General features: G+C 52.2%; 1 protein-coding gene across 1 annotated transcript in view; it reads right to left on the bottom strand.

Moving 5' to 3' along the window:
• Positions 1 to 1,336: 1,336 nt before the first annotated feature.
• The window catches only part of Stpg1 (sperm tail PG-rich repeat containing 1), a 40,532-nt gene continuing 19,457 nt past the window's right edge, over positions 1,337 to 22,411 (bottom strand). Inside the window, exons 5-9 of the mRNA XM_051171925.1 lie at positions 20,241 to 20,411; positions 15,288 to 15,399; positions 10,934 to 11,099; positions 4,312 to 4,502; positions 1,337 to 1,413 (exon numbers count right to left, since the gene is read on the bottom strand). Coding sequence (XP_051027882.1) covers positions 1,337 to 1,413; positions 4,312 to 4,502; positions 10,934 to 11,099; positions 15,288 to 15,399; positions 20,241 to 20,411 — 717 coding nt within the window. The remainder of the gene's footprint in view (positions 1,414 to 4,311; positions 4,503 to 10,933; positions 11,100 to 15,287; positions 15,400 to 20,240; positions 20,412 to 22,411) is intronic.

The raw sequence follows: 22,411 nt of genomic DNA, 5'->3' as shown, positions 1-22,411 counted from the left end.
AGCCATCCACGGAGATATCATGGGGGAAACAAACCCCCTGAAAACTCCTATGCCTCTGACAGCCAATTAATGTGCAGGGTGTCGGCAAGTTAGGTGTGACTCGGCTCATATCGGACCAGTTCCACTCATACTCCATGAGACCTGGAGGTGTAGACTTTGATGTGCTGAGCAGGAGCCCAAGGCCAGAATCCCTTGTGCTTCCCAGGGTATATACCAGGCTACCTCATCCTTCCAAAGCCCCGGCTTGCGGGACTCTGAAGTTCACAAAGAGCCCAGCTTCTGAGAAGCAAGAATTCCATTTAATAGAATAAGTGTCTTTATCCCCTCCCTCCCTCCCCCCCTCTCTCCCTCCCTCTTCTACATGCCCCACTCCTCTACACCAGGAGGAGAGCCAATCAGGCAGCCAGACCGGATGGGAGGCCCAGGGTGCACAGTTCCCAGAGGATGTCAAGGAAGGGGCCTTGGGAAGCAGCCAGGAGCCCAGGCATCGTGGAAGGGATTCAGGGGGGCTGGAGGAGGGAAGGGGAACCCAAGAGGATCCCATTTAGAAAAATGGCCGACAGTATCAACATCTGGGGACGGAGAGAATGTGCAATCAGTTTAACTTCATCTCGGTTCTTGGTCAGCTCTCCCTCTAGCCATGGCAGGCAAGCCATGATCTGTTAGAGACCCCGTCCAACTTAGTAACTGATGCCTACTCCGGATCAGAATGGGACCTCAATACAGTGACAGAGACCAGGCCAGGCAGAGGCGAGGTTGGGGACACAGAGGTCCTCCCTGATCTGGGGATGGTGATTCCAGGCCCCTAGGTCCAGCGGGGTCATGCCTTGCCCGCTGATGAACACAGTCTGTAAGTCTGTGGGTGTGATGAGTTTTGCTGTGTGCTCGCTGCATAGTAATAACCAGGCATGGCTGAAGGCAGGGGCGCCCAGGGGACATCCCTGTGCCTCTGTTTGCGGGCACCTCTGAGCCTTCCTGCCTCTCAGAAGTCAAGGACAATCTGGAGGTCAGGGCCCTTGGGCCAGGCCTCAGCGCCCTGGCTGACTCTGCTTCTAATTTACCACAGCCTCAGCAGGAAGCTGGGATCCCTTAACTCTGGGGAAGGGGAGTCACCAGAACCAGCTTGGAGGCTGAGGCAGAGGTAGCCAGAGAGCTCTGCCCATTCCTTCTTATGGGAGGGATGAGGGGGTGGGGGTGGGGACCAGTCTCTACAAGGCAGCTCCAGACAGTATGTGACCCTGGGCTGGGTGACAGAGGAAAGGCAGGCTCTCCTGGGGAGCGGGGCTGAGGTGGGGGGTTGGTGTGAGGAGCCTCTCCATGAGCTCCTGTGGTGTCACTATATTGCTGGGATCCATTTGTTGTCTTCATTGTAGTGGAAGGACTGCTTCCCTGGGCTCTCTGGCTTGTAGGTGGCTGCAGAGAGAGAGAGAAAGAAATGGCATCAGACATCAGGGGGTGGGGAGGGGGTAGGGAGCCCTGCTCCTGCCCTGCAGCCTAGAGACACGGCGAGGAAGCAACTGGCCTTGTGTTACCTGGCTCTCATTTATTTATTTATTTATTTTAAGATTGATTTATTTATTACGTATACAGTGTTCTGCCTGCATGTACACCTGCATGCCAGAAGAGGGCACCAGATCTCACGATAGGTGGTTGTGAGTTACCATGTGATTGCTGGGAATTGAACTCAGGACCTCTGGAAGAGCGGACAGTAGTTGTAACCTCTGAGCTGGCTCTCCAACACCCTCGTATTTATTTTTTTAAAGGGGTAGGGGCAGAATTCGCCTCCAGGTGTCTTCTCTGTCCCTCTCCACTTCTTACTTCTTTTAAGATAAAGTCTCTCATCAAACTTTCAGCTCCACCTGTCTCCGTCCTGGGTCGCAGGCACACACCACTGATTTTGGCTTTTGCGTGTGTGCTGGAGATCCAAGCCTGGTCCTCACTCAGGCACAGTAAGCACTTTACCCACTGATTTTGGCTTTTGCGTGTGTGCTGGAGATCCAAGCCTGGTCCTCACTCAGGCACAGTAAGCACTTTACCTACTGAGCCATCTCCCGGCCTTCTTCCATGGCTCTTAGGTGGCCAAGGCTGGCCTCTGACTGTGGCTTCTGACATTCTTCAACTCTTTGTTTTGTTTTGTTTGTTTTTTTGAGACAGGGTATCTCTGTTTAGCCTTGACTATCCTGGACTCACTGTGTAGACCAGGCTGGCCTCGAACTCACAGCGATATGCCTGACTCTGCCTCCCGAATGCTGGGATTAAAGGCGTGCGCCACCACGCCCGGTCACTCTTCAACTCTTTATAGCTTCTTTAACAGAATCAACTTTACAATGCCACCTTCTAGAAAATGTGAATGGACGTTTCAAGGAAAACGGTACTTTTTGTTTTGTTTTGGGTTTTGGTGTTTTGTTTTGTTTTTTGTTTTTGTTTTTGAGTCAGGGTTTCTATGTGTAGCCTTGGCTGTCCTGGATTCATTTTGTAAACCAGGCTGGCCTCCAACTCACAGAGAGCCACCTTCCTCTGCCTCCCTGAGTGCTGGGATTACAGGTCATGTGTGCCACCACACCTGGCTGAAAACAGTATTCTTTTTTTTTTTTTTTCCCCGAGATAGGGTTTCTCTGTGTAGCCTTGGCTGTCCTAGACTCGCACTGTAGACCAAGCTGGCCTCGAACTCACAGGGATCCACCCGCCTCTGCCTCCCGAGTGCTGGGATTAAAGGGGTGTGCCACCACAGCCCAGCAAAGACAGCACTCTTAAAGAAGAGAGAATTAAAGTGGATAGGGTTTTGCGTTAGTTCAAATTTTTCCAGAAAACGGAGACCTATGCCCATTGCAGACATATGTCTTTAACAAACACGACTTGGGAGCCACAGTTCCAGAATCGCTCCCACACCTTCTCAGGAAGCTACAGAGAGGGGACCCATGGATCCAGGCAGATCCATGCCTGCTGGAGGCACCCCAACAGACGTGCAGGCGCATCTTCCCAGCATACCCTCAGGGTCACCCTGATGGAGGTTACCACAGCAACAGGAATGGCCTGCTGGGGTTCTGTCTTGGGGTTCAAGCTTCAGGGATCCCCCATAAGTATCATACTCACATGCCATTCCCAGGGGACCCAGATAAACAGCCTGATGGGGAGCCCCAGCCATCCCAGGGCTTCCAGAGCTCCTGTGTTAGACACTATTCTCTTGGACTGGCCAGATGCCCCCCCAGGACTGGCCAGAGTGGGGCTGTTATCCGACTGAGTGTTTAAGACAAGGTAGCCAGCCAGCTTGCCAGCTCTGCTTTCCAGTTCCTATGCACATGGCACGTGCCACCAGCTCTGGTCACTGCCGGGTTGGGGGAGGGCTGCGGCGGGAGGGGGGGGAAGGTAAGGGGAGCTTTAGAGAGCTGCAGACAGCTGGAGAAGCACAGAGACCAACCATCACTGTGAAGCAAGCCTCTGGGGATAGGAAATTGCCCATCTTGGTGGAGCGGGGGGGGGGGGGGGGCCCTCATGATGCTAACTCTCAGGGAGATCTAGATGCACTGAGGTCCTTAGGCTCCTGGGGAGGAGAGAGGGAGGGAGGGTGGGATGGAAGGAAGGAGGGAGGGAGGAGCTAAGAAGCTTCAGAGAGCCACTCTGTCAGACTTGCTCTGGTGTCCATCACAAACAAGACACAGCAACAAGAGACCCCACTTGGACACTCCGTTCCACAAATGTCCCAAGCAGTAGGCAGCCAACCCTTGAGGCTTACCTGTCTTGAAAATTCCTTGGCCAGTCTGAGCTAGAGGCTTAAATATCTTTAAGAATAAGAAGTTTTATGAGGGGCTGGAGAGATGGCTCGGTGGTTCAGAGTGCCACCTGCTCTTCCAGAGGTCCTGAGTTCAATTCCCAGCAACCACACAGTGGTTCACAACCATCTAATGTACTCTGATACCCTCCTGCAGATAAAGCACTCATATGCAATAAATAAAATAAATAAATCTTTAAAAAAAAAAAAAAGAAGTTTTATGAGGACTTTACAAAGCTATGCCCATTTCTTTCTAAAATAGCATCTGGGGCTGGAAGGACAGCTCAGTAAAGTGCCCGCTGCACCAACTTGAGGGCCTGACTTTAGCTCCCTGGAGCCCATAGGAAAAGCCAACATGATAGCTTACACGTGTGACCCTAACCCTGGTGGCATCAAGACAGGTCAGATCCCTGAGGCCAATTACCTGGCTAAACCCACCTCACCCTTGTAATCTGTTTAGCAAATGACCCATAAACTTGTGGTATCTGATGGCAGGGAAATGGCAGACTGTTGAGGAAGATTCGGGGTCTCAGTTCTCTGACCTGGCCCTGGCATGCTGGGTTTGGATGACAACACTGGCCACCGGCTGGTGTTGGACACAAATGACGCACTGGAGATGAAGTGCTTGGGGGGTCCCTCGTAGTTCACGATCTCATACTGGCCCGGACCCGGCAGAGGTGGCTTGGGGGGCAGAGACAGAGGGTGGGCGGAGAAGTTCAGGAGCGCAGCTTTCCTTTGAAAAAGACAAAATGGGAAGATGTCACCACAGCCAGCCTCGTGGGGGGAAATGGGAAAGCCCAAAGAACAGCCAAGCCTGAGGACCAGCGAGGGTCTGTGAGGGGCTTACCATGGGCCATATCCTAGCTCAGTTGTTTGTGAGCCAAGGGCCTCTGGGCCTCAGTTTCCTAATCTGTACAATGGCAACCGCATCTCACAGGCTTGCCAGGGTTCAATGAGATAGGTATGGTACCTAAAACAAGGTGCTGGTGCAGCGAGAACACAGACACGCTTCTGTCACAAACGCCATCGCTGGGCTCACTGGGAAAAGCAGGTGGCACTGATTGTATGTGCTCACTGGGATGGATTGCCAGAGTCTGGCTGGAGGTCTGAGAGCTAAAGGCAGAGTGAGAAGAGGCTTTAATGAGCCAAGATGCCTGCTTGGCCAGGAAATAGGAAGGCTTGTCCTGCCTTCCACAACTGGTAGATCTCTACGAGCATTCCAGAACCCTCCAAGCTATCTTTCCCTTAAGGCTGGAGGCTGGGGTGGAAAAGCACTGGGCTGGGAATCTAGAACTTCTATAGGGCACTTGCTGCTTGTATTGTAGCCATTTCAGACTGCCATCTTTCCTTCCGGAAAAGGACTCTATTCTGTGTAACATGCCGGAGTCCAAACCTACTTACCAATTCTAGAACACAGTTCATAAGTTGGGGCGGGGGCAGTTGGGCAAGAGGACCGTTGAAGACTGTTCTCTCACTTCAGCCCACAGGATGATGGATACAAGGTGTCCTGAGGCCATCTTGGGAGTCAAGCCTCACACCTCAAGTTTCTTCTGGGGCCTCTCATGAAAAGGGGAGAGGAAGTTCTCAGCACATGGCATCCAGAAGGGGGCGCTGTGCCAGAAAGGGGCGCAGGAGTCCTGGCTCCCATGACCTGCTGGCCTTAGGCCTCTGCCTTCTTGACTCCAGTAAGCCGGGACCCCTAGAGATGTCTGTAGGGATGCTAAGGGAACTGGCGTCCAGAGAGACAGTAGCAGATGTAAAGTCGGAGCTGGTTTCAGGAATGTGGCCCTGTGGTACCAGTCTCCCAATCCCAGCAATTTGGAGAGGCGCCATGACAGAGGTGTCTAGGTTTCAGAGACACCCACAAGGAGTATGAATGCTAGTCATGCCACTCGCTGACTGGCCATGGGGTCCCAGACAAAGGCCTATATCTGGAGCAGGGAGTGAGAACCCCTGCTCTTTATAGGGGAGCTATGAAAACAAAATAAAGACAAAGAAGGGGTGTAAAGCATCTCCCCAGGAGCCAGTGCATATTCAATGCTCACAGTAGGGCCACTCATGGGTGTGGCGATTTGCCTGCTGCTAGGGAGGTCACCCTGCTCTGCCACCTTGCTCTGCCTGAGACCCGAGCCTTGCAACAGCTGGCTTGAGTGTTTATAGTAAAACAAAGATAGCCACAGGGGAGGAGAGAGTACGAATCCCCCCTCTGCCCCCCTAAGGAAGATCTGACCTTAGGGTGTGGTCAAGAGCCCTTTTCTGCATCAACCAATGATACTTCACCCCTGTTCGGGCTGTGACTCCCTCCCCAAGGCACCCTGAGAAACTTTATGTATGTGTGTGACTGGCCACATTTTGAGGCCGACCTGAGACTCCTGGAAGTCACAACTGGAACTTGCCAACTCCGGATGAAGTCACTCATCAGTCTGGGTCACCCCCCAAGCCTATGAGTCCCAACTTCTTTCCAAGGAGACCAAGCAGGTAGCTGCTGGAGGCTGATGTAGGCCGGGCCCACGTCACATATCCGCACATTTGATTGGAGCGGCCTCTCCCTGCGCCCTATCAGAGAAGTTGCGATGCCCATGTCCTTAGCGGAATGCCATGGTCTCCAGTGAGTACCAGCTTCATGTGCTGCTCTGGTCAGGCACACTTAGGGGTCTAGGCTGTTATGCACTAAGACACAGATACGGAGGCCTGGATAGTCCACAGCTAGTGCCCATCTGAATGGTGACAGGGAGGAGGACAGCTGTGGCTTGAATGTCCCCCGTCTCTGCTCACTATCTCCAGGAAGTCTAACCACCCCAGACCATGTGCTAGGAGTAGTGATGATGTTTCATTCCTGTGCCTAACAGGAAGACTTGTTAGAAAGGGAAGCTTAGGGACTGGAGAGATGGCTCAGTGGTTTAGAGCACCGCCTGCTCTTCCAGAGGTCCTGAGTTCAGTTCCCAGCAACCACATGGTGGCTCACAACCATCTATCATGTGATCTGATGCCCTCTTCTGCAGATAAAGCACTCATATACAATAAATAAATTCTTAAAAAGAAAGAAAGAAAGAAAGAAAGAAAGAAAGAAAGAAAGAAAGAAAGAAAGAAAGAGAAGCTTAAAAATCCTGATTACAGACAGGCACATCCCAGTAATCCCAGCACTGGGGTAGCTGAAGCAGGAGAATTGCCATGACTCTGAGGACTGCACTACAAGGAGAGTGCCCAGTCAGCCTGGGCTATACTGTGAAGGCCCCTTATTGGAAACAGAAGGGCAAAGGCGAGTCCCAGTTGATCTTGGACCCGGGAAGAGGTCAGCAGGAGACCAGGGAGGGAGGGAAGGGGAGGACATTCCAGCAATGGGCACACTGGACGGACATGGGAGGGAGTAACCAGCCTCAGTCTTTCCCTGGTGTCTGGGCTCTGTCACCTTCTTTGTCCGCCTGCCCCACTTTTCTCTGTAGTTCAGCATGGGGTTAGGAGCCTCAAAGCTGAGTAAGGCAAGATCATCTCCTCTAAAGAGTGAGGCAAGTAGAACGCACAGTAGGTGTGTATGCATGTGTATATGTGTGTGTACTGTGTGTGTGTATGTGCATGTGCGTGCATGTGTGTATGTGTGCACACATAGGTGTGGGCAAAGGCACGGGGTTGGGAGCAGTGTTGTTCTGGGTCATTCTAGAAGGGAAAGTGTGACTCAATAGTCATAATTAGCCCGGTGTGGTGGTGCACGCCTTTAATCCCAGCACTCGGGAGGCAGAGGCAGGTGGATAGCTGTGAGTTCGAGGCCAGCCTGGTCTACAAAGGGAGTTCCAGGACAGCCAGAGGTACACAGAGAAACCCTGTCTTGAAAAACCAAAAAAAAAAAAAAAAAAAAAAAAAATCATAATCAGAGTTCCCTCTTAACTTTGCATTGGGTCTGTAGGGGTGTGGAGGAATTGTGAGAAAAAAGAAAACAACCTAGAAATGACAGAGGGTCAGAGAACTGAAGCGGGTGTTATCCTCTTTTCTTGTGTCCCAAACCCTGTGGGGGAGTCGGGGAATGTACAAAGAAAGTGATAGAGTCCAGACACCAGACTCCCCCCATCCCCGCCATGACGTGCTGCAGCTGCGGTCACACCCAGGATGGCCAGCAATGCGGTGTGACCAGCCTTTGATGGAGTTCATGCCTTAGAAAGGAATGAAAACATCTATCAAGCTCTCCCAGGAGCCGCAGCGGGATTAAGCACACCTCAGTTTGCAAGGGACCCCTTTGTCAGTGGCCCAGAGATAATGGATGTCTTCAAGGTCTCAGCAGGTCACTTGTAGAAGGCACCTAGGACCCCTGGGACACTCCCAGGTTCTCTGCCTCAGGGATTCCCAGGTCTGGGAGGGAGAGAGAGAGGCAATTTCTCACAATTCTCCACATTAAAGGGCAACGATTGCCTCTGGGTGGAATGCAGTGTCTGTCCTGCAGGGTAGGGGCAGTGACAGATAGCTGCCTGGGAGGATGCATCCCGCAGTGAGTGACAATCCCCACTCCCCAGGGAACCTTAGGTGGACATAATTGGCCTAGCATAATTGCTAAACTGGAGCCTGCCAAGGGGCTTGATTCTCAAGCTACCCTTGACAGGACGGCATACTGTGCAAAGGTGGAGGCTTAGCGACTCCAGGAAGTGGCCAGGGAGGAGTCTCAGGGTGGTCCTTCCCCTGGCAGGTGGCACTGGGAGGACCCCATTCTGATCTCAAAGTTTTCACCTTGCCTTGCCCTGCCTTACTGAGTCACGCCCCCAAGACAGCTACTGAACAACAGAAGATGTGAAATCCTGCCTGACAACTCACTTCACATCGGTTTGGTTTTGTTTTTCCGAGACAGGGTTTCTCTGTGTACCTCTGGCTGTCCTGGAACTCCCTTTGTAGACCATCCTGACCTCAAACTCAGAGATCCACCTGGCTATACCTCCCGAGTGCTGGGATTAAAGGCGTGTGCCACCGTGCCTGGCTCTCGCTTCACTTCTTAAGTCAACCCCCACACCAACAAATCCTCCTAGCTCTGAGTCAGCTGGGCAGCCGAAGGCTAAGAACCCCCTACAGTGTTTTCCTCAGCCACGGCTCATGAGGCACAAGTACCAGCCTCTGAGGTGCCACTGCCTTACAGCTGTCCTCCTTGTGGAAGCTTCCAGATCTGGCCTGTAGGCCTGAGCCACTGTACCAAATAGCAGCTGTATACTGTTTCAGTAGGAGACAGCATAATCTCAGCTGTAATAAGTAAGAGCCAGAGGTCTGAGGCCACCGACGCTTCTCCTGGTCTGAACATTAGGTAATGCATCAAAACATCACATGGTCTCCATAAATATGCTCGGCTCTTGTGCGTCAGCTGGGAAGGAGTAAAAGCTGTTTCCGAGTTCTGCTTCACTCAGCCTCTTGGGAGCCACGGCCGAGAAGATCTTCATCTCCTCTCAGCAATGGGGCAAGGAGGGGAGGCTCCGTGGGGACAGTCCCCTGCCCACGTGCCTGCCCCTTACCGCAGCATCTCCCTGGAAGACTAAGGAAAAGTCTGTGTGCAGAGGGGCCTCGAGCCAGCCTAAAGGCAGGAGTCTCTGACTTTTAGAAGGAGCCTAGCCATCCTGGTCCCCTGGGAAGGATCCTGCAGAGTCCCACAATGGAAACATGGAGGGGACTTAACCTGGTAGCCTCTGTCCGAGCCTGAGTCACATCTCCAGCACCTGTTTGACCCGACAGATTCCTGTGTTCTTGCCCTGTGGTCCAGGCTGATGGTGAGATAGTGACCAATGTTTCTGGCCCCCTGCCAGCTGCCTGGGTGTCTAGCCTACTGCCGCTGTAGCCCTGACATCTGCCTCGTTTCTGTGGAGGGGCTCGGGTGTCCCCACACTCAGCCCAATGGTCACCCTTCCAATGGTTGGACCTGCAAGAGGGGCTCCAACAGGAGGGAGGGCTCAAATGGTGACAAGATCAACCTTGTGTGCAGTTGGTTCTAGACGCTCTACAGCCATTTGAGGAATCCTTAGGCCCTGAATACCTTTGAGTCTCTCAGAAGACAAAAATTATATTAGAAGTAAGCCGGGCGTGGTGGCGCACGCCTTTAATCCCAGCACTCGGGAGGCAGAGGCAGGCGGATCGCTGTGAGTTCGAGGCCAGCCTGGTCTACAAAGTGAGTCCAGGATGGCCAAGGCTACACAGAGAAACCCTGTCTCGAAAAAAAAAAATTACATTAGAAGTGATGCGGAGAGAGGGTTCAGTGCCAAAGAGCACTTGGTTGTTTGCAGAGACCTGGGCTTAGGTTCCCAGCACCCACCAGGCCGCTAACTACAATCTATAGCTACAGTTCCAGATGACCTACTGCCCTCTTCTGGCCTCCATGGGCACTGTAGACACATGGTGCACAGATAGACATGCAGGCAAAACACCTATAAGCACATTTCCAAATGGTATATATGTTAAATGGTGATACAGTTCTCTCTCTCCACTCCCCACCCCTGCTTTGATGAAGCAGGCTCTAGTTATGTAGGCCAGACTGGCCTTGAATTCTCAATCTTCCTGCCTCCTCCGCCTCCAAAGTGCTAGGATTACAAGTGTGCACCAACCTTGCCCAGCTCCGCTTCTTTTTAACTTTTGATATTTTTAACTATTGATAGTTAGTCACTGTTTGGACCTGCTGTACGCCTGACATTTAGCTTTACAGATGAAGGGGCGGTGCTCACAGAGTGTAACACTTACTGCCCAAGGCGTGCATGCAGCCTGCACACAGCAGAGCCAAAGGTCAAAGCCAGAAGCTCTCCATCAGTACGCCACACTGAGTTTGTCCCCACTTCTGCACCGCCCCCCCCAAGCGCAGGGGAGGCTCCACATTATAAAAGCAGAACCATCATGGCTCTGGGAGAAGCTTCAGAGGGAACACAGAAAGACCCTGAGAGCCCTGAGCCAGAGTCTCTCCTGCAGGATATGAGCTGTGTGGACTCTGGCAAATCCCTCAACCTCGAGGGAAGCTCCTTCCTCTAAGAAGCAAGGGTGTCGGCTCTGCCATCAGAGTGGCAGATGCGACTCAGTTCAAATCCTCTGCTCTCCCATGGCTTTTTGTAACTTGGCAGCAAGGGCCCTGGACTGAATCCTGCTAAATGGTGCTTGTGCTCGCCCTGCCTCCTTCAAGGGTCCCCTGGAGCTACCACAGAAGAAAACCGCAGGACTCACGGGATATGAGGCTTTCTCAGGATCTTGGTGTGATCGTTGGGGTTGTAGTACGCAGGCCCTGGGCCTGTCGACGTCAGTTTTAATCCACGGCCAGTTTTGGATTTGAAGCAGGACACTAAGATCTTGGGCGATTGCTTCACCAGGGACTCGTTGACGTTGTAATACCCTGAACAGAGACGTTGTCATGGGATGAGACGCCCTCCTCAGATCAGTGAAAAAGCCCCACCTGTCACCAGCCCTCACAGGCTGCCGGTCAGACCTGCCAATCGGAGAACACACTTCAACCCGTGGGCCTCACAGCAGCCTGGCTGCCTGGGTCTCACTCTTTTGACCTATCCCCAGGGCCCTGCAGCCCAGAGATAGGAATTAGCTAGTCAGAGGACATCCATCCAACAAGGGACTGAAGGGACACACCAACATGGTAAACCCCATACTGACATAGCTTCCCCTCAAAACAATAACAGCACTCAGTCTTTTGAAGGACAGGATAGTTTCAATAGAATGCCTGTGTGCAAACAAAGACCAGGGATGCCCTGCCCTATTTGTCACTTTCTGCCTTATTTCCTTAAAACCGAGATCTCTCACTGAAGAGGCTGGTGGCCACCAAACCCAAGCAATTCCCCTGCCTCTGCTCGCCACAACACTGGGGTTATGAGCGAATGTGTGACTATGCCCAGCTTTTTGCGTAGCTCATGGGGATTTGAACTCAGATCCTCATGTCTATAAAGTAATTACCCCAGCCCCCAAGCAATGGGCTCTTTCTTTTCTTTTCTTTTTTCTTTCTTTTTTTTTTTCTTTCTTTTCTTTTTTTGGTTTGTTTTTGCTTTTTTGTTTTGTTTTGTTTTGTTTTGTTTTGTTTTGTTTTTCGGGACAGGGTTTCTCTGCGTAGCCTTGGCCATCCTGGACTCACTTTGTAGACCAGGCTGGCCTAAAACTCACAGCAATCCCCCTGCCTCTGCCTCCCGGGTGCTGGGATTAAAGGCGTGCGCCACCACGCCCGGCTTGTTTTGTTTTTTTCAAGGCAGAGTCTCTGTGTAGCTCTAGCTGTCCTGGACTCTTTGTGGACCAGGCTGGCCTCGAACTCACAGCGATCTGCCTGCCTCTGCCTCCCCGAGTGCTGGGATTAAAGGGGTGCTCCACCACGCCCTGCTCAATGGGCTTTTTCTTAAACATTTTAAAATTTCCTTATTTTTAAGTATCCTTGTTTGCATGTGGGCACATGAGTTCAAGTGCCCCTGGAGGGGACAGATTCCCCTGGAGTTGGGATTCTAGACAGTTGTAAACCACCTGAAATGGGTGCTGAGAACTGAACTTGGGTCCTCTGGAAGAGCAACAAGTGTTCTTAACCACTGAGCCACTCCTCCAGTGCCTGCACAGTAGGCTTTTGCTGAGAATCTGCTGTGTGGGAAGTTTAGCTTCCCCTAAAGCAGCAGTTCTCAGTCTGAGGGTCACGACCCCTGGGGTCGTTGAATGACCTTTTTCACAAGGGTAACCTAAGATCACTGGAAAGCACAGCTGTTTACAATTCATAACAGTGGCAAAATTACAGTTATTAAGTAGCAACAAAAATAATTTTATGGCTGGGGGTCACCACAACAAGAACTGGTCTTAAAGGGTAGCAGGGTAGCAGCACCAGGAAGGTCAAGAGCTGCTGCTGTTCTAAAGTCCATGCCCCATGCTCTTGTCTCTAGAAACCACAATCAAATCTACATCACTTGTGTGCAAGCTTCAAGGAGGAGAAAGTGGCCTGAGCTTCAGGGAGAGTAGTCTTAGCCCCTCCCCCCCCCCCCCATGCCCCAAATTCTCAGCACCTCTCAGAGTGGGTGCCGGTGTTTGGGAGAAGAGATGGGTAGTACTGGGCAAAGGCCCTCGCTGACATCTACTCACATTGACGCAGGCTTCCCAGCACTCAAAACTTAGGGGACTTAGTCAAGGGAAGGGGAGAGCTCTCCGTGTGAAGCTGCACACACAGCAGGCACCCCAGGGTGAGCACTGTGAGTGGCCTCAGTGCCCAGGACCAGCAGTACAGGGAGTAAGCCAGCAGGAAGAGGCAACTTCCACAGTGACGGTCCTCAAAACGCCAGAAGGCCACTCGTGCGTGGCTTGGGTTCTGTGGATTTGTTTGTTCGTACTTCTAGTTATTTGTACATACGTTACCAGGTGTGCACTGGTGCATGCTGGTGTAGGTGGAGGCCCGAGTTCCGTTGCAAGTGTCTTCCTCAACGGCTCGCTGCCTCTCACAGTTCCTCTTGTTTTATTAACTGCATGTGTTGTGCCTTTACAGGTGTGCCACAGCACACACGCGGAGGTCAGAGGACAACATAAGGGAGCTGGACTGTGCCATTTTGGTCCTGAGGACTGAACTCAGGTCATCAGGTTGAGAAAAAATATCTTTGCCTGCTAGGCAGTTTGCCAGCCCTCCACATTATTACCATATTATTGTCGTCGTCATCATCATTATTGAGACACGGTCTCTCACTGAACCTGGAGTCGTGGGTTTGGGTATATTGGCTGGCTAGCGAGCCCCAGCAATCCTCCTGTCTCTGCCACCCCACCTGGCCTTGCCACTTGGTGGGGGAGTTCGCCTCCTTAGGCCCCACCCGCTTTAGAAAACAGAGTCTCATATTATCACAATTGGGATGACAGGTGCCACGTAGTAGTACATTGAAAGCCTATACATACTGTCATGGCATCTGCGAACAAGTGGCCATGACTGAATGAGAGCGGGCGGGGGGGGCGGGGCTGGGGAGCATCAGGAGGGGGTCATGGCAGGAAAAGAAAATTCTGAAAATTCCACAGAGTTGGTGGGGACCCTGAAACGTGGGAACAATCTCATAGTAGTGGCAGCATCACGGGGATATTATTTCATATTTCCAGAGCACTGTAAATTGGACTGTGTCGCGGTTGGGTTTCTGTTTTAGAGCACCTCACACTATAGCCCTGGCCGGCCGCGCTCCAAAGGTCATCCTCTCGCTTCCGTCTTCCGAGAGGTTGACTTCGCTTTAAAACAGAACTTACTTTTCTACTGAAAATGTGAGTTCGAGGCCAGCCTGGTCTACAAAGCGAGTCCAGGACAGCCAAGGCTACACAGAGAAACCCTGTCTCGAAAAAACAAAAACAAAACAAAAAAAGAAAAAGAAAAGGAAATGTGATGAAGAGAAAGCAGGGTGTGTGTAATGCTACAGTATTGCCTCCCGGAAAGGCATCAGGGAGGAAGGCCGGATGCCTCCTCGGGAACAAGAGAAGCCCTCACCCTGTGCTGAGGAGGAATTTGGTCCCCATTCTGTCCTTTGTTACAGGGGACCCTGGGGAGCCTCTGAAAGGATGTGCTGACTGTGATGCCTTATCCCAGGGCTCTGTGGTGGGGCCTCTGGCTAAACCCCAAGGGTGCCAGCTTTGTTCTGCTGTATAAACAAACAAGGTGGGGCTTTGTGGGGATGGTGCAAGGACCCGGTTGGGGTGGGGGTGGGTGGGGGGGGTGCTGTGGCTGCACTGAGCCTCCTAATTAGTGCTGGCTTTGTTACTAGGCTTCAGCCTGATCTTCTGGCTTTAATCTGGATTTGCTGAAATCTGACGTGCCCTGCAATTTTCTCCACACCCTATGGCTCCCTGCCCCTCCTCTAGGTTCTGGGGCCCAAAGCTCCAGGCTTGGCTGGGTAAGACTGGGAGGAGAGGAAGTAGGGGAAAGAGGGGGGTCGGGGCGGGGGAGGGGGTGCTGCGCAGACTCTACTGGATACCTCTGAACTAATCTTCTAGGACGCGTGCTTCCGCGGATGGTACTGCAGGAGCACAGGGTACTGACACCTTTTGTAATACATCAGGGAATAACATAGGCCCCTGAGGTCCTCCTGGATCCTGGTTCTAGGAGGCACCAAGGACCCAACCGGAAGTAGGGGTCTAGTCAAGCACCCTCGGGCCCAAGTGTGCTATTTAACCTCTGGTGACACTGGACCAGCTTATGTAACTCTCTGAGCATCTTCTTCCATACATAGAAAGCAAGATTATGGACACGAGCAGGCAAAAACACTCCCTGTGGAATAAATGCTGGGAAATGCAGTCAGCACCTGGCCATTTAAGAGGCAGTGTCACCTTCTCTCTCCCTCCCTGTCAGTGGTCTGCCGAGGCCACTTCCCTACCTGGCTGCCCAGAGCAGGTATGCCTGGTTCCGAAAGGCCAAGCCAAAAAGAACACTTGGGGGACATGTGCAGAGTCACCAGGACCCTTATCCTTCCTATATTGAGCACTTTCTCACCGCCACCCCCTCCCCCATGCCAACCTTCTAAATAGGCTCCCTGTAGGGAGCTGGGTGCCCAGAGAACCAAAGGCAAAGGCAAAAAGCCACACAGCTCCTTACCTGGTGCTGGCCCTCCGGATCTGCCCATGGGGAAGAATCCTCTCGGTGTTTTCGATAGAAACCCGGCTCGAGCACAGACATTGCTTTTCTGTTTGCAATAGGCGATGGAGGTCTGTGGCGGCAGGAAAAAATACAACCCAGGTGTTCAGTGCCTGCCCGCCTTCTGTTCTTGTCACCCTGCCTGGACAGGTGGCAAATGTGAGCCAAATTTAACCCTGGCCTTAAAAGTAGAATTGACTTGAGCTGAATGAACTTTTGTCATCTACCAAGTTCAAGTGGTCTGCGACAAGCGCACACACAGCACACACATTCATACAAGCACACATACACACAGGCTCACAGGCACACGTACTCACATGCATGCATGCACACGCATACACACACTATACACACACGCACACGCAGGCACGCACGCATGCACACAAGCTTACCACAGTGAAGCCAGAGGAGAATGGCTAGGAAGATCAAAGGGAACCCTGGTGGCTGGCCCCTCTTCTGCCTGGCCAAGGCTGTACATAGGGCCCTGGAGGGTGTACATAGGGCCCTGAAGGCTGTACATAGGGCCCTGGAGGCTGTACATAGGGCCCTGGAGGCTGTACATAAGGCCCTGGAGGCTGTACATAGGGCCCTGAAGGCTGTACATAGGGCCCTGGAGGCTGTACATAAGGCCCTGGAGGCTGTACATACGGCCCTGGAGGCTGTACATAGGGCCCTGAAGGCTGTACATACGGCCCTGGAGGCTGTACATAAGGCCCTGGAGGCTGTACATACGGCCCTGGAGGCTGTACATAGGGCCCTGGAGGCTGTACATAGGGCCCTGGAGGCTGTACATAGGGCCCTGGAGGCTGTACATAGGGCCCTGGAGGCTGTACATAGGGCCCTGGAGGCTGTACATACGGCCCTGGAGGCTGTACATTACGGCCCTGGAGGCTGTACATAGGCCCTGGAGGCTGTACATACGGCCCTGGAGGCGTTACATTAGGGCCCTGAAGGCTGTACATAGGGCCCTGGAGGCTGTACATAGGGCCCTGGAGGCTGTAACATAGGGCCCTGGAGGCTGTACATAGGGCCCTGGAGGCTGTACATAGGGCCCTGAAGGCTGTACATAGGGCCTGGAGGCTGTACATAGGGCCCTGGAGCTGTACATAAGGCCCTGGAGGCTGTACATAGGGCCCTGAAGGCTGTACATAGGGCCCTGGAGGCTGTACATAGGGCCCTGGAGGCTGTACATAGGGCCCTGGAGGCTGTACATAGGGCCCTGGAGGCTGTACATAGGGCCCTGGAGGCTGTACATAGGGCCCTGGAGGCTGTACATAGGGCCCTGGAGGCTGTACATAGGGCCCTGGAGGCTGTACATAGGGCCCTGGAGGCTGTACATAGGGCCCTGGAGGCTGTACATAAGGCCCTGGAGGCTGTACATAGGGCCCTGAAGGCTGTACATAGGGCCCTGGAGGCTGTACATAGGGCCCTGGAGGCTGTACATAGGGCCCTGGAGGCTGTACATAGGGCCCCTGGAGGCTGTACATAAGGCCCGGCTGTACATAGGGCCCTGAAGGCTGTACATAGGCCCTGGAGGCTGTACATAGGGCCCTGGAGGCTGTACATAGGGCCCTGGAGGCTGTACATAGGGCCCTGAAGGCTGTACATAGGGCCCTGGAGGCTGTACATAGGGCCCTGGAGGCTGTACATAAGGCCCTGGAGGCTGTACATAGGGCCCTGGAGGCTGTACATAAGGCCCTGGAGGCTGTACATAAGGCCCTGGAGGCTGTACATAGGGCCCTGGAGGCTGTACATAGGGCCCTGGAGGCTGTATATAAGGCCCTGCTCTGATGGTTTAATCTCTGTGAGCCTGAGTTTTCTCTCTGTAAAGTGCATCAGACGATCCCCACTCTATTTGTTTCGGATCATTGTTGGGGACAGGGGAGGCCATCACAAACCATCTAGAGAAAGTGGGGGCTTTGTTTGTTTCTTTCTTTCTTTTCTCAGTGCTGGGGCCTTGTGCACCACAGGCCAGCTGCAGCCACTGCACCTGAGGAGGTGTTTTTTGCTGAGGAGGTGTAATGCTATTACCCACAATTTGCTTTCATTTCTTTTGCTGTCATTTTTACCCTTCCCCAGGACAAGTCCTCATGTGCCCCCCCCCAACCTGGTCCCCAGCTGCATTCTTCTCTCTGTGCAAACAGTGCTCTCTAAACACAGCATGTAGGGTGCCCCCCCACCCCCGAGTCCAGATCGCTCAAGATTATGATCAAGTCTGCAGTCACTTTCTTCTCTGCTTTTCTCGACGGACCAGAAGTTAAGAATTTTCGCTGATCCACGCAATACACAGATGAGAGTGTCCCATGGGTTCAGAGCTCTAAAACTGATAAGGGGAGGAAGGTGTGTTGGTTTTGTGGGGACTGAGATCATTCTTCTGTCATGCACAAATCACAAATATTTGAAGTGCCAATTTTGTAGTCAAGTCTCCTGTATTCGTTAGATAACAGAAGCAATAAAAATCCTGTGCAAGAGTGCCGGAAATATTTGCTGAATGAGTGAAACTATGTGCTGGGGGCTGAGATGGCTTGATTCTCCCAGATACTTCTCTGTTTAAAAAAAAAGTTCCTTGAGAAATGCAGGTGAGCGTTTTGATTCTATGCTCGCAGAGGTGGAGGAATGTAGCCTTTCCCAGGGTCCTGATGGCAGGTTGCATGCAGAGAGGTTCCGACACAAACGCCAGATGGGCAGGCTAATTACCAGGACGGGGAGAGGAGCAGGGCCAGGGAGAGATAATAGCGGCCCCCGCCAGCAAAGGACTCCAAAGGAGAAGCTGGGACCAAGGCCCTGCAAGTTGCTCAGTGCACAGCATGGCTAAGTGGATTATGGCTTTGGGGCTCCTTGCCTGATGGGGCACCATTGTTCCCCAGGTCAGGGAAAAGCCTCCTGCAGACAAAACAGTTCCCTGGCTTTTGTTCTTTGCGCAGACAGCAAACCTGTGGAAAAGGGGAGCATTTTTGTATGCCCGTGAGTCCAACAGGAAGAGCTGGCCATTAGACTGTGAAAACACTCAGCAGGTAAAAACAGAACAAAGCTGAGTTATAAAGCATCGCAGAGAGCAACTCCAGATGTAGCTAAGCAGGAAACACCTGGACCCTGGGTGTGGTGTGTGTGTGTGTGTGTGTGTGTGTGTGTGTGTGTGTGTGTGTGTGTGTAATGTGAAGACCCTGAGGACACTGCACCTGGCTTTTGGCAGCATTTGCCTTGGGAACCCACATTACAAGGGAGCTGGCACAGGGCAGGAGAGACACTTCAACAGTTAAGAGCACACACTGCTCTTGCTGAGGACCAGAGTCACTGAGCTAGGAAAGTTAAGTCAAGGATACCTTGACACCCCCCACCACCACCACACACACACATCTTAGCGTCTTCTATTGTGAACTGGAATCAGGTAATCCATTAAATACAGCGTTCTGGTAATCTGTTAGGAATGAATGTAAGAACTGCATGACTCAGGCCAGGCAAACCTCTGCTACCATCATCACGTCGTCATCATCAGAGTCGGGTTATCCCAGGGGAACATTCTAGAACAGCAAGTCCAAGACAGTAGCCACAATCATCTCTGGAAACGTGGTCCTCCTGAAATAGCTCATCAATAATTGTGTATGTGTGTGCGAGTGTGCGCGCGCGCACGTGCATGCACACACAATGTCAAAACAATGACATTTTGGGTCTACTGGCTTAAGTGAGCTATAGTACAAGAGTTAATCTCGCCCACTCTTTTTTAGTTCTGTACGCTGCTACTAGAAACTGCTAAATGACACAGCTGTCTCTGTCAAGTTACTACTGCTAAGTCCTGAGCCAGCGGGCACGCCCCTGCTCTGAGCACGCTACAGTTGACTGGCCCAGTCATAGAGGGTGGGCAAGAGCTCTGTAGACAGATAAACATGACTTAGAAATCGTGTTTCAAAAGAGGAAATTGAGCCTAAGGTGTCTGGGACCAAAGCCTTTTGAATGCAGCCTTTTGCCACCTTCAGCTTCCATGTGGCCACGCCTTGATTTCAGAGCGTTCTCCCACTGAGTGGCTTCGTCAAGCCCGGCAGGTGAACACGAAGATCTCATGCTACAAACCAAGTCCTGAACAGGCTGGTGGAGCACAGGCAAGGCACAGAGAGTGGCAGAGTGGAGATCTGAGCCCAAGCTACCTGCAGGCACCCTTTCCCACCCATGCCATTCTGCTCAGGGCACTACTGCTAACACACACGCGCGCGCGCGCGCGCACACACACACACACACACACACACACACACACACACACACACACACACGTCAAGATACCTTTAATCTCAACCCTGAGGGGGCAGAGACAGTCAGATCTCTATGAGTCCAAGGCCAACCTTGACTATATATAGCAGAGCTACATAGTGAGATTCTGTCTCAAAACAAAAACACGGAAAATGTTCATATATAGAAAGAAGTTGGGCCGGGCAGTGGTGGCGCACGCCTTTAATCCCAGCGCTTGGGAGGCAGAGGCAGGTGGAGCGCTGTGAGTTCGAGGCCAGCCTGGTCTACAAAATGAGTCTAGGACAGTCAAGGCTACACAGAGAAACTCTGTCTCGAAAAACCAAAAAAAAAAAAAAAAAAAAGTGTTTTGTTTTTATCAAATTTAAAAGGTAAATGAATACTATGAGCATCTGAAGTGGTTAAGTATATACTGCTGTGACAGAGTAGAAAACCAAGACCCTGGAACCCCGCACTTCTTGCAGCTCCCTGCTGCCCTCTGCTGTTGGCTGCTCTTCAGAGTCTTAGAGCCACAGTCACCCCACCCCACCCCCAGCTTGCTCACAAATGCTCACTGGCTGATGACCCTCTGTGTTAAAATGCTGTTTCCCCACACTTCACACCCTTCCCTGCGCATTGACAACCCCCAACCCCTTCAACGTGGACACTGGACAAGGGCCCGTGAGATGTCCTTACATTGTAATGGTTTGGGGCAGGGGTTTCAGATTTGACCACTTTCATGAAGCTTGGCAGCTGGAACATGCTGGAGCAGGAATTGCTGAAGTCCTTCTTGGAAACCAAGTCCGACGGGATGGTGTACGCATTCGCAGCAGGATATTTAGAATTGATGCTGCCCAGCCGGGCACACTGCAGGAGGGGGCGGGGAGGAAAGAATCGGCATTACCAAAGATCCAGGGACTGTGAAAGACAGGTTGGAAGACAAGGACCCTGCCCCAGCCCATCCCTGTTTGTTTGTTTGCTTGCTTGCTTGCTTGCTTGTCTGATTATTTGTTGAGACAGGGTCTCGCCATGTAACCTAAGCTGTCCTAGAGCTCACTGTAGGGCTCAGGCTAGCTTCAGACTTGCCGCTTTCCTCCTGTTTCAGCCTCCTCAACGCTGGGATGCTGGGCACTAGCCACCAAGCTCAGTTTACAAACTTTTTTTTTCCCCCCTAAGAAGCAAGACTGTAGCAAGTTAACAGTGGTAGTCAGACCCTCGGGCTCTGAAGGCTGGCTGCTGCTCAATGCAAGTTCAGACCTGGTCTGACTTCTGTAAACTAACTGAAAGTATCCGTGCCCTGTTTGGGACCCGGAGAGAAAGATTTTTCCCAGCAGTGCATTTTCACTGCATCCTGTCCCCCAGCCACTTTCACCTGCCTCATCAGCTGTGGGGCAACTCCTCGGGCAGGAAGCTAGACTACCCCCCACCCCACCCCCCACTCCCTTCCACCCCAACCCCCCACCCTCCAGTGTCTACAGAGAGCTGCTCCGGGTGGCTTAAAGGGACAGGGCTGCTCAGAGGTGGCCACCCACTCACGTTTCCTTATTCCTATCAAATCACTGTTTTCACACCAGGTGTGGTGGCACACACCTGAGGTCCAGGATTCAGGAGGCAGAGATAGCAAGACAGGGAGTTTTGAGGCCAGCCTGAGCTACACAGTGAGACACTGTCTAAATAAAATAAAATAAAACAGAAATTACCAAAAACAAGAGCAAATTCATGAAGCCCTAAAATGCTTGTGTTCCGACAAAACCAATTCTAGTCCTTTCCAGAAACCGTGATAAACTCTTTTCAGTTTAAAAACAAACACAACCAGTGTTTGCCAAATGATTGGGGGCAAAAGCCACAGAAACCCCACGATAACATCTCCTAACCCTATGACAGCATGGCTGGTATTAGAGTCTGATAAAACACGAAAGTTCCCATAATTTCATGGTGACAGCTTGGGAACCCTGTCCTGGGTTTTCTCCACTCAGCGGAGGTCACTAACCACACAGGCACAGGTAGGGAGGGACGAGGGACGCTGAAAGCAACTTTTCCTTCCCTCCACCGGCAGCCTGCTCCCAGGGGTGGGGGGGGGGGGGGGGGGGGGGGGAGGGGGGGGGTGGGGCTAGCGATTTCACCAGAAGCAGAGCTGTCCTCCTGTGAATTTTAACTCAGGTTCAAACTCAGGCTCCAGCCCTGAGGTTCTCAGCCACAAAGACTATGCCACCAGGCGCGGCCTTCACTATTTGGTTTTGTTTACCAAGGCTTTGTTGCTGCCTTTGGTTTTCACAACTCTTGAGCAGTGGATGTTAGGACCTCTTCACAGAAGAAGAAACGCAACTGGGACACAGAAAGGGGTGACAGGCTTGAGGAGCCAACACCTTCGGCCAGGCATTCTGCCTCCACCCGGTGACCAAGATCAGACATGACAGTCAAAAGAGAAATGGGTCAGGAGGCCCGGCCCTGGAGGAACAGCAAATGTTTTCCCAGCCTGCTCTCCTTTTTTTTTTTTTTTTTTTTTTTGGCCTTCAGAGACTTATTGCTTTTATGTTTGGGGGTGGGGTTGAGGGGGGGGGCGCTCTGCAAACGTCCCCATGATGTGGAGTTCCCTGGGGCATCCTGATAAGATTAGTGTCATTCTCCAGGTCCACACCCTGCGTTTATCTGCCAGGCCTGTGGTCTCCAATCGGGCCCCACACTGGCACCTGAGAACTTCTCCGTGACACATTCTTACTCCTTTAGAGCCATCCCCGCCACTGTGAGACCCAGGAAGGCCACCAAAGTCCCCACCCACCTGCCTCATTTAGCTTCCTGGTCAGGGTTGTAGAAGATTCTAGAACAAAAAGTTGGGGTGCCTTCATGAGATGCTATACCATTTGAAC

The sequence above is a fragment of the Acomys russatus genome, chromosome 29, assembly GCF_903995435.1.
Source record: "Acomys russatus chromosome 29, mAcoRus1.1, whole genome shotgun sequence".
Lineage (NCBI taxonomy): Eukaryota > Metazoa > Chordata > Mammalia > Rodentia > Muridae > Acomys > Acomys russatus.
This window is presented reverse-complemented; position numbering and strand designations above follow the sequence as displayed.